Source organism: Pantherophis guttatus, chromosome 2 (assembly GCF_059756535.1).
Source record: "Pantherophis guttatus breed Tessera chromosome 2, ASM5975653v1, whole genome shotgun sequence".
Taxonomy (NCBI): Eukaryota; Metazoa; Chordata; class Lepidosauria; order Squamata; family Colubridae; genus Pantherophis; species Pantherophis guttatus.
This window is the reverse complement of record NC_142064.1, coordinates 190,025,946-190,045,127: the sequence shown is the minus strand read 5'-3', so window position 1 is coordinate 190,045,127 and position 19,182 is coordinate 190,025,946. Positions and strand designations below refer to the sequence as shown.

The 19,182-nt window shown below is 37.2% G+C and overlaps 1 protein-coding gene across 1 annotated transcript in view; it reads left to right on the top strand.

Annotated features, from left to right (window-relative positions):
* The first annotated feature begins 1,166 nt into the window (after window positions 1–1,166).
* The window catches only part of PDLIM4 (PDZ and LIM domain 4), a 74,738-nt gene continuing 56,722 nt past the window's right edge, over window positions 1,167–19,182 (top strand). Inside the window, exon 1 of the mRNA XM_034404520.3 lies at window positions 1,167–1,693. Within this exon, the coding sequence (XP_034260411.2) occupies window positions 1,601–1,693 (93 nt within the window). The 5' untranslated portion in view covers window positions 1,167–1,600. The remainder of the gene's footprint in view (window positions 1,694–19,182) is intronic.

The following is a 19,182-nucleotide window of genomic DNA, read 5'->3' as shown; positions in this document are numbered from 1 at the left end:
ATTCGGCTCACGGGCCCGGGAGTTTGACAGCCCTGTTTTAGAGTAAGGAAGGGCTGCAGGAGTAGGAGAAATGTAGCTTTCACATCAGAACATCTAAAGATGACTAAACTCATCCTAATCAGGACCGAAAATAAGATGAAAGCAACATCATGGGGACAAAGCATAAAAAACATGTTGCTATAGCAAGTTTTTATACCATTATTAAGTTCAAGTGAGGAAAAATTTAAACTTTTTAGTGTAGCAAACTATATCCTTAACATCGAAGTCTGCATTATTTGGGATCCTTTCTGATCTAGGAAACTATAAATTACAACACATGGAAGTCAGGTTTTTTTCTCGCATTTCCCCCTCCAAAAAACACTACTCAGAATATTGGGGTGGGAGCTGGATCCAGTTTTTCCTTCGTTTCAGCTGAGTTTAAAGTCTCCTAAAAATAGATATTTTTTAGATAGATAAAATATCTATCTAATAAATATAAAAAGTAAAGGGAAGGCATTTTATTTTTCATTCTTCCGTAAACCCCTCAGAGTTCCAACTGCTTGTAACAATTTGTACAATATTGTGTAAATAAAACCAATTCATACATTGGGAGAGGGGGCTCTACCAGAGGCTTGTTTGCATAACCATGTACAGAGAAAAGAAATGTAAATGTAAGCCAAGATTGCTGGAACTGGAGAGGAAACAAAGGCAAGGTCTACCTATGTTCTTCCTTCTTGTTTTTGTTGTTGTTGTTTTTGAATGCTTTCCTTAGAAAGTTGCTCTTCAGTTAGGGAAAGCATATGAACCTGAGATTTGACAGTTCTCTCTCTCTCTCTCTCCATCTCCCTCTCCCCCTCCCTTTCTCTCCCTTCCCCCTCTCCCCTCCCTCTCTCCCTCACCCTCTCCCTCCCTTTTTCTCTCTCCCTCCTTCCCTCTCCCTCCCTCTCTCCCTCCCTTTTTCTCTCTCCCTCCTTCCCTCTCCCTCCCTCCCTCTCCCTCTCCCTCTCTCCCTCCCTCTCCCTCTCTTCCTCCCTTCCTCCCTCTCTTTCCTCCTCCTTCTCTCCCTCCCCCTTCCTCTCTTCCCTCCTCCCTCTCTCCCTCTGCCTCCATCTCCCTCCCCTCTCTCCCTCTCTTCCCCCCCCTCTCCTGATAATCTGAGCATTGGTTAGCAATTGACTCAGGTATAAAAGAACAGCAGGAACCCTCGAATGAAAAGGTTGTTTCTGTGACTTAAAAAAAAAAAAATCCCTCCCCAAGTCTAATCAAGGAATATCCTTACCCAACGGCTCGTTGTGCAAAAGGGACAAGGAGAAAGTTGGATTCCCGCCCGCCCTAAGCGTGAAGGGCCCCGCCTCTCCCTTTCTCTGCCCCCTGTACCTCCTCCTCCTCCTCCTCCCTCTCCCCTGTACGGGGAAGCCGAGAGACGTCAGGCCGGACCGGAGATTAGCAGGCGCTTTAAGTGGATTAGAAAGCAACAGAGGCGAAGAGAGGAGAGGAGAGGAGAGGAGAGAGGAGAGGCGAGAAGTTGGCGTAAGAGGCGCCGCTTTGCGAGTTGCTTTCAGCCGGCTGGCCAGGCGCGCTCCCTCGTCCGGCTTTTCTTTCTGGCTTGAAGAGCCCCGCCATGCCCCAGACAGTGGCTCTGAACGGTCCTTCGCCATGGGGGTTCCGTCTGGTCGGAGGGAAAGATTTTAGCACTCCGCTGACTATTTCCCGGGTAAGTGTGTGAGGGAAAGCCGCGTCTCTCTCTCTCTCTGCGCGCTGGCGGGGGATGGATGGAGGTTGCAGAAGCGCCTCAGGCGACCGAGGCGGGAATTGGCACTTTTCGGCACTCGCGTCGTTGCGCCGTCTTGGGCAGACTGGTAGAGGGGGGGGGGGAGAAGAAAAAGAAAGAAAGAAAGCTGGCGGGCCTAGATGCCAGGAAAGCACGTTTGTACCCGCCTGGTTTCGTTCAAAGGTTATCAGGGGACTGTGGGTGGCTGTGGGTGGTTTTTTTTTAAAAAAAAATAGTAGCCTTTGTCGATCCGCATCCTCAAGCCAGCACCAGGCACCATTACAGCAGCCCGTGGCAACCTGGAAAGCCCCAGCCAGCCAGCCAGCCCGCCAAACAGAAAAGCGGCGATGCACTTCAAAGGCCCCTCCGGGGCTCTTGTCGACCCTGCGGGAAGCACTTGTTGCTGGCCGGCCAGCTCTGCGACCTGGCGCTCCTGCCGTTGCGGCTTTTCGTCGCTTTGAGGCGAACAAGCGGGACGAGAAACAGGAGGGCGCCCGGGTGTAAACGCCCCTGCGAGAGAGAAAAGATGCTTGGCGTGCGATTTTAGCCAGATTTCCTCAGCATTTTGGATGCTGAGAAGAGCCGTCTCAGACCTGCGAGGCGCTGAACTTTGGGGCAGTTCCTTATTTAGTTATTTATTTATTTATTCCCACTCCCGAGCCTAGGCTGGAAAGGAAGACTTTAAAAAGAGAAAGCGAGCTGCTGAGTGACTAGAAAAGGATGGGATTAGAGTTTAACAGCGCACGGTGGTTGTTGTTGTTTTAAAAAGAAACGTGCAAGAAAGTTTCTTGGAGAGAGGGAAATGAAAAGTTTGCAGGAAACGGACCCATCAATATAAGTGGATTGATAGAAAATGTTAATGCAGGGCAAAGAATTACGCTGCCTATTTTACACACACACACACACACACACACACACACACACACACACACACACACACACTTCTTGGGTCATCACATTTGGGAAGGCAGAGAATTTTCCCCTGGATTTATTAGTCACAGAAATTATTGTCCTAATGTATAATGAAATCATTTCCTAAACTGCTTTAATTTCTAACAGGCAGATCCTAGGTGTGATTACTACAACTACAGTTTTCCCAAAAGCAGTGGGAAAATAGGTTGGGCAGTTTAAGCATATTTAATAGGCAGTGTCAAAATTCAGTGGCATTTTTTCCTGAGAAAGATAACAGGATCACATTGCACAATTATCCATTAAAATAATTAGTGTTCATTATTAAGATGCTTAATGTACATAATAAACAAGTACTGGTCATGAGGTTTTGTTTCTGAATGATTTTTGTGAAAGTTTGTTCTCTCATGATGAAAGTTAAAATGAGTAATGATCTGGTCATTTTAATTTTAAATGTGCATGGTTTTACAATAATAGCAACAGAATACAGCATATTATCCAGTACAGTATAGACCTGGCACTATGGGAAAGTTACCATATAATCCTTGAGTTCTTTTTGAGAACTTTTAAGAACTTTTCCTTATTTTTAAGGAAAACTAACACTGAATCAACTGAGTACACATATATTTGATTGCAAAAAGTGGATTTGAAAAAAGTCTGAGTAAGGATCAGTAAGAACCTATGGCAAGAGAAGCTAATAGCAAAAGGAGCTCAAAAGCAGGAGAAAGACAATAAATTATAGTCACAAACTATTCCAATGCAGAGAAAAAATGGAGGATAGCAAAATAAGCCAGTATGACTACATTAAAAAGTTAAAGGGAGATTTGGGGAGGGGGGAGAGAAATACAGAAAAATGAAAGAACCAGATCACAAAAGAAGAGCAGGTACCCCAGAACTGTACTGCTGATAACTGGAAAGCCAAAATTCAGAATTAGCTGAAATTAGCAAAAAAAAAAAAAAAAAAAAAAAGTTAAAAATGAAACGGCTTCTTCAGACTGGTTTAAAATCAATCCCTATAATAGCTGCCCAATGAAGAAGGAAAAATGCTCATAAGTGACAAAGAAGGGGCAGAGCTATTTAACTCCTGTTTTAGTTCAGTCTTCAACAAAACTATGAGTTCTACTTAGGAAGAGCAGAATGAAAGGGCAGGTTTGTATTTTAGACTGACAGCAACATTATTAAAAAATCCCTTTGAGTTTAACTTTAGGACTAGAGTAATTGTAGAGTACTATATTAAAGGAAGTAGCTGGTAGTCTGGTTGAACTCTCATCTATTATATGTGACGATTCTTGGAGAATGGATACTGCCAAGCAACTTGACCCATGATGTTAAAAAGGGTCAAAAGAAAATATAGCAAACTACAAACCAGTTTGTAGATTCTAGAACCCATCAAGGGTGAGCTCAGCAATTTAGAACCAATCATCAAGAGATGGATCTACAGTATAACCTATATCGAAAACAATGCAGTAACTACCAGGAGTGATTTGTTGAGAACAAATTGTGGCAGATTAATTTGAGCGATTTTTTTAAAATTTTTTTAGATCAAACATGCTGGATAGTGCAGCAATCAAGTGGTTGCTTAACAATATGTTTTGAAAATCATACATAGATTGCAAGCCATCAATGGCTCCTTGCCAAATTGGAAAAAGATAGTGGGTGTGGGTGCCATAAAAATATTTTAGGTAACCTACTTTTCAATATTTTATTATTTATTTACTTACCATATTTATATAGCCACCCTTCTCACAAACACATACCTCTGGGCTGAGTACAATACAACAATAGTTAAATGCTTCCACAAGAATCTAAAACCAGCAAACCAAAATAAAATAAATATAAAGTAATCATGCAAAATAAATATAACAAGCAAGTAAAACCCAAGAAACCAGGAAAGCAAACATTATTTAATCTCATAGAGCTGCCTTGCACCCTGGGATCCCCAAGGCTGATGAAAAAAGCATGTTTCAAGGGCATTCTTGAAGAACCTCAACTCAGGGAGAATGATGTTCCAGAGTGTGGAGGCTACAGCAGAAAAGAGTTTTGCCAGCTGGAACTTGTTAGGAGATGGAACTCACAGCATACTACTCCTGCCTGATCCTGTTGTAGCCCACCAGCAGCCAGCAGAGATGGCAGCAGATTTGGACAGTAAGGAGGTTGGGGAGGAACGTGGGCCAGTCCTGGAGTCTGGGGAAGGCTCAGAGGATGGCTCTGAGTTGGAGGAAGAGAGGGAGCCAAGGCCATCTGATACTTCTTTGCTGCTTCCAGAGTCTGAGGCAGAAGAACAGTGTGAGCCTGTTCCCAGTGTGCACATGCGCAGAGCTGCCAGGAGACAGGAACAATTAAGGAAACAGGGTAAGTAAGAGTAAGACTTGGAGATGAATGGCCCCTCCCATAAGACATAAAAGAGAAGCAAACCGGGACATGAACTTTTTCAGGAAGCAATTAGTTCATCTGACTGATTCAAGATTTGAAAATTCTGTTTGTGACTCTGTGCCAAGTTTGGCCTTGCCCTGAGTCTGGGCCTTCTGGACTGTAAATGAAAGTAATTTACAGCCATATGAATTAAAGAGGTTTGCCAGGACTAAGTTTGTGCTGTTTAATTTCTAAGGAAGCCTAGGTGAAAACAGATCTGCTGTTTGATTGAGAACGTAGAAGAAAAGTTTATTAAATCTGCAGATGATATAAAGTACCCTAGAAGAGGTGAATGGCATTTCAAACAAACTTGATAATTTGGAGAAATGGGCAGAAAGTAATGGAATATTTAATATTTAATAATGACAAGGGCAAATTTCTTCGCTTAGGGAAAAAGAATCAAATCTGTGTAGTAATGGATTATACAAGTAGTCCTCAACTTATGATTGTGATGGAGCCTGCCCATTACAGTCATATGTCATGGTGGTCATTAAGTGAGGTATCCATGTGATTGCCATGCTTAATGACCACAATTTCTGCTCTCCCCATTGCAGTCCTTAAGCAGAGCACATAGTGCCTCTGGTAGTGAAGGCCCTAGAAGTCCTAGTGTGGGTGCAGGCCTGCACTATGTGGTCATTAGGATGACCACATAAATGATTTAATGGCACATATTCATTCATCATAAAGATAATTTGCTACAAGTAGTCCTCAACTTTCAACAGTAGGTTTAGTGACCATTCAAAGTTACAACAACACTGAAAAAAAATGATTTATGACTATTTTGTATGACCACTCATGATCATTGCAGTATCCCCATGGTCATATGATTTATATTCAAATGTTTGGAAACCGACTCACATTTATGTCGGTTGCAGTGTCCTTTTGCGACCTTCTGACAAACAAAGTCACTGGGGAAACCAGATTCACTTAATAACAGTGTTACTAATTTAACAACTGCAGTGATTCAGTTAGCAAACATGACAAGAAAAGTCATATAGTGGAGCAAAACTCACTTAACAAATTTCTCACTTAGCAACATAAATTTTGGGTTCAATTGTGGTTGCAAGTCGAGGACTTCCTATATATACAATTTATTTATATTATATACTTATTCATTTGGAAAGACTAAAAAAAGTGACTTGTAATAATAATAACAGTTACAGAGTGGGAAGGGACTTGGAGGTCATCTAGTCCAACCCCCTGCTCATGCAGGAGACCTATACTAGGGATTTGAACCACCAAACTGCCAATCTTTCTGATCGACAAGCTCAGTTGAGTAACTCCATTCCGGTGTGGGATTGAATTTTACTTTCAGCAACCCAACTGAAATTCAGATGCAGAGAGAGAAAACATGACAGATCTGAGCATGTCACAATGGTCACATGCTACGGATATTTTAATACAAAGTTAATGTTAATTAGAGATGAAAGAAAAATAGTTATTTTGAAGGATCATTTTAATCTGTAATAAAAAAAAACTTCTTTGACTTTTTTCCTCAAAAAATACTTTGTAAAATGCCAGAACTAAGCTTCTCCATAAATACAGTTCCATAAACATCACGTGTCTATGTGTCCCAATGAACAAAGCTCAGTTTTTATTTGAACAGATAACAAAGTTGGAGATGATTGCAAATTCTGCTGGAGTAATTAGTGATAATGAAGAACCAGATATCTGTTTAGAGAAAATTGTTGAGTGCTGAATGAATGTGTGTGGGATATTCTGCTAGAATTGATGGGGAAGAAGGTACCATTTGTAGATCCAAAGATGAACGAAATTGTTGAAGCTTGATGAGTTATCAGCTCAGAAGACTTATTTCCAATACACTATTTTACCCATAAGTCTACTCACTTGGATACACGACAATGAAATGAATATGAATCTTAAAAATATGATTAATTTTACTGCATATGATGAAAGGAAGTAATGAAAGATGTAAGAATGGCAAGTACTGTAATAAGGTCCCATAGTATCTGAGAATATTTTATCTTAAATGCAAAAAATAATACTATAAGAACCTATTATCCAACCAGGCTGCCCGGAAAAATGTCCATGTTAGACATGTCCATTATTATATTACTTGAGAAGGAAAAGTGCTTGCTTAAAATGTGAATGTAATCAATGAAAGCCATATACTATAGATATTCCCTCTACTCTAAAAATTTAGAGTATTGTACTTTGTCTTAATATGCTTAATGTAGCAAAACTACATGAACTTTGGATCTTTCAGTATCTTAGGTCTGAAAAAAAGTGTTTTTATCTTTGAAGATAAATGCTTTGTTTATATTACTTGTGATTGGTTGTCAAGCCATTGCACAGAAAAACAGTTAAGGGTGTTTTCCCATCTACAACCTGCAAAGTGATTTCTGTAAATGACTCTGTTAGAAGAATTCACTACAGCAAGTTAAAAAAAAAAGAGATAAAGAAAAAAAAGGAAAAATGAAAATTTTCAGAATACATATAACAAGTAATTAACTTGGATTTTATTTGCAAAAGCTACTGTATGTATTTTTAATTTATGTAATTTTTAATTTAGATAGGCTTTCCCCCTTAAATTCTCATTGTTTTAAACTGGGATTTTAATAGCAGAAAATATTGTAGTAGATAAATATATGGCAGTGTACAAATGAGGAACAAGTAAAATTATAAATTACTTCAACATACTTTATTTGTTTTAGAAAACTACTGCCTTTCTTTTGTTCTCTACCATTCGTTATGGAATCTATCTCATTTAAGGCTATTAGATTTGAATATCAAAAATCCAGATGACAACTATATAGAAGCAGAAATTTATGGGTTTTTTAGATCTCCAGTATCATGTATTTATCATCTGCATTTCTGCAATCCAGACATAGTATCCTAAACTCTTCCATGGAAACTTCACTTATGTTGGGTTTTAAAGCAAATTAATAAAGTGTTTAACGAGGCTTATTCAGAAATAACAATAGGTGAGCAAATCCATTTTTCTTTTGGTCACTTTTTAATCTTTTTAATATTAAACTTGCATTGGATCATTTTCCTACTCATTTGTAACAAAATAAAATCTTCTGAATATGCTTGTAAATACTTGCATTTTCTCTCTCTGTTGTACATGCACTGTTCTTACATAGGCAAGCAATTTATTTGGCTCTCTTTTCACTAATATAGCCATTTGTGTGTGTGTGTGTGTGTGTGTGTGTGTGTGTGTGTGTGTTGTATTATTGGACCTCCCTCATAAAACTGAGAAAAAATCTATTTCTAAATTTCAGCTACATTTTATTCATATATTACTTTGGGGGGTTGATTAAGTAATTGCACTAACATGCTAACTAAATGAGTTTCTACACTGTCATAAAATGTTGTTAGAGAAGAATTCAGTCATGCTTGTTTTAAATTCTATTGCTCTGACATGTTTCTGTGAGTTTTCCCTGAGACTTGGTTCAAGAATCCACACTGTTCTGCAAAAGGCAACAAAATTACAAGCCTCAAAACCTGCTAGGAATGAGAATAATGTCATGGCAAACTGGAGAAAAATTAGAGCCTACTATTTATACATTTCCTTGATAAATTGAGTATAGTAACCCCCTAAAGTACTTGAAGAGCAAGTGAGCAGCCAGTCTAGAACTTAAGAGAAGATTTCACATTAAGCCATATTTTTGTTATGGTAACTTTTATGCTAGATTTCCTTCATTGCTTCCTTGTTCCTGCTTCTTTCTACATTTGTTGCTTTCTTTAGAGTAGTCACTGTGTATTAACAACATTTTGTTCTAAGGTTATCCATTTATATGGATATTTTTCAAATTTGGCAAGTTTCAGATGTGTGGACTCTGGGGAATTCTAGGAGTTGAACTCCATACATCCTAGAGTTGCCAAGTTTGAAAAAGACTGATTTATATATTTTTGTATGAAATAGTTGTAATATTAGGCTAATTTATGATAAAATTAATTTGATAAGATTCCCATCATTGCCACAATAACAAAGAAAAGCTGAGAGATTAAAAACTAATCTGTGCCTGCAGTATTTTTTTTTTTCTGCCCTAATGTGCTATTTATTTTTCTTTGCCTCTGTGAAAAAGATACATTTATTTGCTGCTATATGTAATTCTCTCTAATATTGAGTTCTGGTATGCAACAATTCCAGCCTTTTCATTTCCTTCCTTTTCACTCCTTGTTTAGCAAAGACCAACATCTTTACTCTCTACTTTATAGTATTCAGGTGTAATTAAAAGAAGAGCTATCCACAATGCAGGCAGTAGAGACCAATCTCATTCCAATAAATTGTGGCTGAGATGTCAATTAAACCAGTTGTGTCCAAGTATGGAATTGAAATATCTACACAATGGAGGGTTCTGTGTATGCTACCATTGGCACAGCCTATTGACCAGTGGTGGGTTGCCCCCGGTTTGGACCGGTTCTATAGAACCAGTAGTAAAACCGATGGGAGGCTCCACCCACTGACCCTGATGTCATCAGAAGTGATCTGCACATGCACAGAAGGTTCTGCGCATGTGCAGAAGCAAGGCGTGTGCGTAAGCGAAGCGAGCGAGCATGATCCCGTTGCGAACCGTAGTAAAGGTAAGTAGAACCCACCCCTGCTGTAGACATAATGTCATAAATGGCAGGGCTCCTCCCCTTCACTTAGGTATTTTTAATAACTCCTGGATAACACGAGAATCTTAAAATCATTAGAAATTGTATACTAGTCGCGGTGTTAAGGAGTCAGTATCTGTGAAGTCTACATGCGGTTAAATAAAGATGACAACTTTGGTCTTGAATAGCTATCTGAGTTATTATTCACAGTGCAAACATCTGTTAAGTATGTGCCCCACCTCTAGAAATGATCCATTAAATCCTTCATTACAACTGTAATCTCTTAGCAAGGAGATGCAGCTCTGTCTTATTCAGGTTTATTCAAACATTTTGTATATATATTTCTGTCATATTGTACAGTTTGAAAAATAGTAGTCTTGTATGTTTTAATGGGTTTTTACAAATATTTAAGATTGGAATCTTTCAAAGTTTGTCTCTGTGGCTGAGATTTTAGCGAGTTATCAGGTAATAATTTCATGAAAGAAGTGTAGAAGATAGAAGAAGTATTTTGCTATGATTCACATCACAGCTTGATTTCTGTAATTGCTGTTATTAGTTTCACTTAGGAAATGATTCAAGTGATTTCATTTTTAAAAACTGCATAAATTACATTAAGCCAATAGACCAAATAGTAAAGAAAAATTATTTTACAAACCTAATGCACAGTTGTAAGTTGTAAGTTGTAATGCACAGTTGTAAGATGCTATATTATTAATTGCATTTCAGAGATAGCAGTCACCAAATAACAGTAGGAAAAGGAATTATATACTATGAAGGGATTAAGTGGCTGACCAATTGAATATTATGTTATTGTCATAGGTAGAAATGTGAGTGAATGTTAATTTTTTTAGTGATAAAATTGTAGGAAATTGATTGCATGGGGAGCTCTTGTAAAAGCATGTGCAGTAAATTTGGTGTGCTTCATCTCCCACCCCCCCACCCCCTGGTGGGTATATGAGGAGAAAATTGGAAACGACCACAATTTTTTCAATTAATCATAAGTTGTTATACCCAAACTGGAATACTATATTTTATTGAAATAAGCCTCTATCTATCTATCTATCTATCTATCTATCTATCTATCTATCTATCTATCTCTATTCTATTTATCCACCCATCTCTCTCTCTCTATTCTATCCATCCATCCATCCATCCATCTCTATCGCTGTCTGTCTATCTATCTATCTATCTATCTATCTATCATCTATCTCTATTCTATCCATCCATCCATCCATCCATCTCTATCTATTCTATCTATCCATCCATCTCCCTCCCTCCCTCCCTCCCTCTCTCTCTCTCTCTCTCCACCCATCCTTATCTGTGTCTATCCCTATCTGTCTCTGCCTCTATTCCATCCATCGTCTGTCTGCCTGCCCGCCCGCCTGCCTACCTAACTCCAGACAGCCTCACAAAGTTAGAAGATCAATTCCATTAATTCCCCTCCAGTTTAAAGGGACCATTGAACTATCCTAGCCCAAGGCCTGAAGGAAAAACCAGGGTTTCAAAGAACGCCTGAAGGAAGGCAGAGTAGGAACCCTATGAATCTTCAGGGAAGGCTGTTCCAAAGGGCAGATGCAGTAACAGAGAAGGCCCACTTCCTGGGTCCTGATAGATAGCATTGTTTAATCAATAGGATCTGAAACAAGTCAAATCTATCAAAAGATGGATAGCACCATAGAAGACATGCAATCCTTCAAATATCTTGACCTTGTGCAATGGCCACCTAAAAAGTGACCAGAACATGAGGAAATCTCTAAAGCACAACTGGCATAGTGCTACACCTGTGCAAAGGTTTTCCTGGCCATAGCTGCTATTTTTGAGATTGCCAAGTGGGATAGTACAAAAAATGGAAGATCCCCTGTTCCAGAGGACAAAACACTCTTGGCCCCTTGATTTTATTAGATCAAATCTAAGCCTGTTCCTCCCTGTCTCCCTCAAGAGCTTCCAGACACTTGGATAAAACATTAATTGCACTACTTGGTTATCCAATGATTGAGGGATACCACTGTAAATCATCAGCCTGGATTAATGATACTCAGAATCCCAATGACTTCTTCCAGTGGTTCATATGGGGGAGAGGAGAGAATGCCAAGCACTAAATCAGCCTTAATTTGGGCCTTCGAGTTCAACCTCTCTGCTCCACCAAACACCATCTAAAACTTGCAATGAAGAAAGGAGGAGAACCGCAGCAACACCATGCTTCTCATTCCCAATAGCTGGCCCAAAAGGATACCATAAATTTTGTGGAAGTTTCAATAGCTGAAGATAAAGTTAAGAATGTTTTGTTTTAATGTAGATGGAATGACAAAATATTGAAAATAAAAGATAATTTTTCCAGTTCCTTTCTTTGCCTGTGTTAAGAAGTATCTGGAAGGGCTATTAGATTTGCTCTTCTACAGCTAAAATATAGTTTAGCTTTATCATACAACCTGAATTTTGTGACTGAATCTTGTTTGCAGTTTAATAATGTGGTACAGTGGGGGAACCTTTCAATCTAAGATACCACAGATGTATTACTGAAAATTACTCTCCTAACTTAACCATCTCCACTTAACATACTATGAATTTGCTGTAGAAAACCCAAGTTACTTCAAATAACCTCACAGTGGGCTGGTGGTATTCAAAGGAAAAAAGGTTGTTTTAAATTTATTTCATTTTGGACATAATTGTAAAATATTCTTTGTTTATTCACTTCATTATGTTTTGGCACACAGATAATTAGAGCCATTTTAATGTCATGCCTCTTATTAATTACTTCAATTAGTTTATCGCACCAGCAATCCAGAAGTGGAAATCAGGCAAGAGAAATTATTTATAATCTTTTCATTCCAAGTCTGACCTTGGTGGAAGCTTAACAAAATAAATCTCCCACACCCTAAACACTTTCTGTCTTTGCCAAGCTAGATGAAACAAAAACATTCAAGCTACTTGGGAGAATTTATACTATTTTGCAATGTTGGTATAATGACATCAGCATTTTTGAAACAAAGTTTAAACTATTGTTTTCCTGATGCAGGTGTACCTAGCTACTGTGGAAATACAATTATGCAAACATAAGAGGAGCAAACTTGAAATTAAAAAAACCCTACGTATACTTAAGAAAACTTTTTCAAGTTGATTACAATAATTTAATATTTCTAAAATGAAAGTAGCTAAAAGTACATTCTTTAATAATATTGGTTACTCTAATAAACTCTTGCTGATGATCAACCCTAGAAAATAACTTTTAAAAGAATAACCAAATAATTTACAGAAAATTTTGTGTAACAAAGCAAGAGTGAGTTTGGTCCATGCCTGTGTTGGGTGACTTTGGGCCCATCATTCTTTCTCTCTCTCTCAGCCCACCCCACCCCATAGAGTTTTATTGTGGAGAAAATAGGAGGAGGAAGGTGTGGTAGATATGTTTGCTGCCTTGAGTTATTTATAAAAATAATAAAAGTGGGAATACAAATAAAATAAATAAATGTGATCATTCATGCTTAATAAAGTTGCTTCTTGAGAATGGAGAAATGCCGAATATCTTGATGCTTAAGGGGAGCAGCACATATCTTAAGTGTGTATATTGCATGGGGTGTGAGTGATTTGCCTGTTTCTCCTTTGAATGTGGATGGACAACATAAGAGGGTATTTTACTTATTTGGTTAAGTGTATCCCTCTAAATAATCTGATTTGCCTTCTATGGAATTGTCATTTTGTGCATTGCTGGGACAATACATTTACTACTGCTGTTTTACATCTGTCTTGAAGCATTTTCTCGGTCAAATTATCTCTGAACATGTTTGGATTGCCTTCTGTGAACTTGGTATTGGACCCAATCCTATCCCCAAGAACATTTTTAAAAGGTATTTTTGGGTTTGGGATCTCTACCACATAGTGAATGGTATGGACAAATAACTGATTTTTCTAAAGTACAATTTTACCTTCTGGGAAATTGATATTCTCTAGAAGCAAAAGTTTCTTAGAAAATAATAGGGGTGTTTTAAATTGTTTGGGCCAAATTATTTAATGTGCTTTTACATTGTTTTTAAATTTTGTATTATGTGTGTTTTACCTTTTGGCTGTTCACCGCCCTGAGTTCTTCGGGAGTAGGGCGGTATATACATTCAAAATAAAGTAAAGTAAAGTAAAGAACTCACTGAAAGAGTTAACATTTGCTGTAACCACCACAGAAGAGGGAACGGTCAGTAGTGTCCAGCTTAGGTGGTTTGCTTAGCTTCTGTGTTGGCTTCTCTTATCCCTTCCCCAATCCAGAAGCCAAGTGGGTTGCTGGAGGAGGAATAAGTTTTTCATCAGGGGATGACAGGAATAAATATGCCAAGCCCTATTTTGTTTTGTTTTCTCTCTTCGCTAATGAGATAATTCAATTCCTTTTGGCCAGCAGCAATATTCATAACTAGGACCATACTGTTTAGTTGCAAGCTCTTGTGCTCTCTGGAGTGGATGGTTTTTTTTAATACTATGAATATAAAGGAAATGTCAGTTTCCAGAGGACAGTTTTCAGAAATCCACACATCAGCAACTGAAGGCAGCCTGCTGAAAGACAATCATTTTTATTTTCGAAGGTTCCTGACTGGAAAAAGAAGATGTGGGTGTTAAATTTCAAAAAACCATTTCAACACTCACCTTTCCTCAATGGAACCAAGGCAATTTTTGGGAAGTACAGTATTTACTGTTGTTTTAATTTCTCCATTCAAGCAAAAGCTGTCATTTAAACAGACTATCATTTACATTTTTTTAAACCAATTCTGATTTACTAAAGATCGGCTTCTCTTTTTTTGTAGGAAAATGGGATTAGTTTTGCTGTCCTATTTTTATTCTCTCTAACACAATAAAATGCAAAAGGGCTTCTCTCCATCTTTCATCAGAATAATTCTCTCTAAACGGAACAGAGTGGGACTGGATTTGGTGGAGGAGGGTAGGGAAGTAGCTGACAAAAATGATAAAAGTTTAAAGTGAGCTAGATCTTGACCTAGCTTAAGACTATAAAGGGAAAATTTTCTTCTCCTCCTGCATCTTTTAGGGAGAAGCAACTGGGCAGATTGCTGCGAACTCATAAATCCTGCTGTCTCCTGGTTGGGTGGCCCAGAGAAAACTGGTGATTAAACCCCAAACTTATTTTGTCCCACCAACCTTTCCCAATCTCTAGTGGCAGCAGTGAGACACTTGAGAGACTAAAGTCAGGTTTTATCTGAATTTCCTTAAACTCTCTACAGAAGAAAATGTCTTTCTTCTATAGCCATTGCTGGTAAATGGGTTTGAAAGTCATGTGACTCAGAGGGGAGAATACAGTATACAGTCTACTCCATTCTTCTCAGTGCACACATACAGAAAACTATGGGCAAGTAAAACCATAAGTCAGAGCAGATACACAGATATGCAATTGCACTGATTAGACTTTGCAGAGGATATTCACAAATGCAGACATATGGGAGAAGGAGAAGGAGAGAGTAGAAATATGCACTTAGAGAACCAGCCAATGTTTTCTAGTCAATAAAACTTTGGGAATAAATTATTTCTATCTGTCCATCCATGGGATTAATTCTGAGAACCAAACAGAAATGGGACCAAATTTGGTGTAGGAGAGCAAGGTGGAGTTGAAATCAGCAGAGATAAGATCAAGTTAGAAAATGGGCCAAATCTGTTTGGGGACTGCCAAGGGAAAAAAAAATTCTTCAGGGAGAGATGGCAGCTGGGCAGCAATTGTTGGCAATTGCTCCATTTTAACTCTCTGCCAGTCATGTAATCCATAATGGAGTTATGAAGCTATTATATGTTTTCTAATATACACAAACAAATGGCTCCTGCTGACAAAGAAATTGGAAATAATTCCAGAACTATGATCTGCTTGCTTCCCTTCATTGTTTAAAAATTGAATTTTAAATTGCAATATTCTTTTCAGAATTGAACAGTAATTCAGAAATAATTTTATAAGGGCAAAAGTAAAATGCTTGAATTTGATTAATATGATAATTTATTTTTTTATTTATTTATTTATTTTACAGAATTTATATGCCATCCTTCTCCCGAAGGACTCAGGGCGGCGAACACAGATTAAAAACATACAATAATAAAAACCCACTAAAACCATTTAAAAATAATAAATAATAAAAACCCAAGGATCAGATAATCAAAAACATTTTTCTAAAGGCTAAGTGTAAAACAAAAGAGACCCCAAGAGATAAACTGGTGATGTTTTTAACTTCATCATCCATCTGAAAATGGGGATGTTTTAAGGATTGCATGTATTTCCTATTGGATCTGGACAGTTATGTGTCATAACAGTGATGTGCATATGCCTGTATTGCATATATTCAAATTTCTCATTCCTGGGAAATATACATAAGACCATTTTTTGTTAATTTAACTAGGTTAAAAGGCACAGTATGTACTTTAATTCTCTTGTATGGTGTTAAGAGAACATGCATTACTCTTATGATCCTTTTGTTCTTGGTTGCTCAGAACAATAATTAATATGGAAAATGTTGGGGGTCATGGTTACAAAAATACTGTACAAAAATCACTACGATTAAATGAATTGAAATCTGAAGATAAGAGAAAGAATCTTCCTGCCTAAAACTGAACTAATGAGTGAGACAAGATTACATGAAATATATTATGTTTAGGTAACCAGGCAAACTCTGCATATATTGTTCTTTTTCCATTCCTAATGCAGTTATCAATCTGAGTATAGAAATCATGCAAACACTGAAAAAGAGGACAGCCTTGGATGAAGGCATCAACTTTAGCAACCTGGAAACAAGAGTAACATTGTCTCTTGAACGCTGTTACTTCGTTCAACTTTTACAAACACAATAGAAAGTTTTAAACTTTGGAAAATATTCCAGTCCTGCCAAAAAAAATAAACTGGAATATCCAAGGTATTCTGTACTGAGTCACTTCATTCATATTATGTAAAAAGGTCAATTTAAATCTTCTTTTGGAAGACAGGAGTGGCTTTTCATTTTTTCTCCCAAAGAAATTAACTCACGTTTGCCAAAACAATTCAGCTATTGTTTATAAAGGTGACATATGATTGAATATTATCAATGAGTATTATTGACCACAATATGTACAATATTGTTTTGATTCAACTTTCCCCTAATTGATAGTGTCAGTTTTCCCAATTTCTAGCAAGGCTGCTTTAATTCAATTTAGTTGTATAATCTTTTAAAAGTAATATGTTTTTCTCCTTTGTCTGTATTAAGCCATTGCCAGGTCTTAATGGAAACAACATTGAACTAAATAAGCTTTTTCATTTTCTTATTTGTTTAAGAAAGTATACTATAACAAAGGCAGACTTATCTACCTAGAATCATATGGAACACTATAGAAGAAATACAAGAATGGTTAGCTAAACCTTCACATAGGCCTGGGAAGGAAGAGAGGATGAGAAAAGATAACTACACCTTGACTCTCTTTAGTATAAGAGGGAAATTCTGTGAGATATTCAGTAGCAGAATTCCAGTAGTCTTGGAGTAACTTATTTCTTCAGCTGGCCTACCTAAAAGGGCAGATTATGTAGTTAAAATCTAGTAATTTAGAAATGGGTAGTACCTTTTATTTAATCCCCCCTCCCTTCCTATGCATTTTTTTAAAAAAAAGGTGTATAAAAGATTATCTCAAAATCAGAATAAATCACGTGCCTAAATTTCCTGACAAATAACTGTATAATCTTATTCAATAATCAGTCAGGTCCCATCTGAAGGAAGAAAATAAAAAAGTTTTCGTTCAAACTTTGGACTCCTTACCTTATTGGGACAGAGGGCAGCTTCAAGAAAAAAAATGATATATGAACAGCAAATAGATACCTAGGAAGGACTTATATTTGAAACTATGCCCATCTTCCAAACCAGACGAGAAAACTTGGATTTTCATTATTACATTGCAAAGCAATTTTATTATTTGGATATGGGAATTGCCATGGGAGAGTGTAATTAAATCTGAATGAAATGGATCAGTAATATTTATAGAGCAGTTCTGGAATAATCTTACATAAATTGAAGTCTTGCATTATATCAAGACTACTGAGAAAAAAAGAGGGTCAAGAGGCATTTGGGAGAAGTTCAGTGTTGCAGAAAGAGATAAATCTTTAGGAATTAACCACACATATCCAAAGGTCACAAAGTTCTGGTTGTTGTTGTTGTCAAGGGCTACCATGTCATAAACCAAATTTAGACAAATAATGGATGGCAGAGATACAGAAAACTTTCTTTGTTCCATTTGTTTGTTGATCCAGATTTTTATAGCCTAAATGTGGTCAGCCTAAACTGGACAGGTTAACAGTAGTAGAAGTGTAACACATACCATAATGAATGTATTAGTTAAATTAAAATTAATAATAAATTAACAAGTTATTTTACAAATGATCTTAAATTGGGTCTCTTCATGAGTTTGGAGCTCAGATTAGATATGGCTACTTTGTCTGCTACAAAAATCTGAATGAGCTCTAGATAACAGAAGAGAGACTTAGTTTTTTGAATTTGTTGTCGGGTAAATGTTTGCAGCCCAGAAATGGTAGATCTGGTATAGAATGGATTTGTGTCAAGAATTTTATAGTCTTTCAACTATGACATTGGCTTTGATATGTTACTATTCCCAATATAATATTATTTAACATAATAAAGAAGATCAAGAGAGAGAAATCATACCCAGGTACTATGTCCCATCAGATTCTGAAAGTCACTAATGACCTCGGAAAATTCTCTTTTTTTGTTCGTTTGTTTATTAAAAAAGAAAGGTCTTTCTGTGTCTTGATGGAAAATAAATAGTATATACTGAGGAAATATCTTTATCTCTGATCCTCATGAAGCAACATGTTCTTTATTAAAAAAAAATTGGAGATGATGAAAAGTATTTACATATTAAACACACCTAGAGAATAAGATTGTAGCTGCAATAAAATATTATATTTAAAGGGGCAGATATGTTTAAAACCATCAGAGCATTTTCTCATTAAATAATGCCAAATATCTAGAGTTTATGTTTTCATGACAAGTTAACAGAAGTAATAACAAAAGTTGTGAAGGAATGTTGAGGAAACTTCTGGAATAAATTTATTTATTTATAAACTGCAGCAGTGTTTTTCAACCTTAGCAACTTTAAAATATGTATACTTCAAGTCTCAGAATTCCCCAGCCAGTATGCTGAGTATACAGTCCCAAATGTCTTGGAGGATATTAGGTTGAGGAGGTAAATCAATACATACATATACTCACTAGCCACTGATTTATTGTTAAGGTCAGCTGTATATGTGGAATTCAATTTTTTTAATACCAGTGTAATCAACGCTTACTGAAGGATTTTGTTTTATTTTAAAATGCATTTTAGTTGCACTACAAATATTGCTAGCATCTCCCATTAGTCACACTCAAACAAAGTAACAGTCTTTGCAAGATCTTGGCATTAAGACAAAACACCAGAGAAAATGCTGTAGAGTTTAATAAACAGCATGATATTTCATGCATGACTGGCAAGTGACAAGCTATTTGAGTACTAGCCAAGCAAAGCTGTTGGGGAAGATAACACCTCAGCAGGAAGCTATTAGT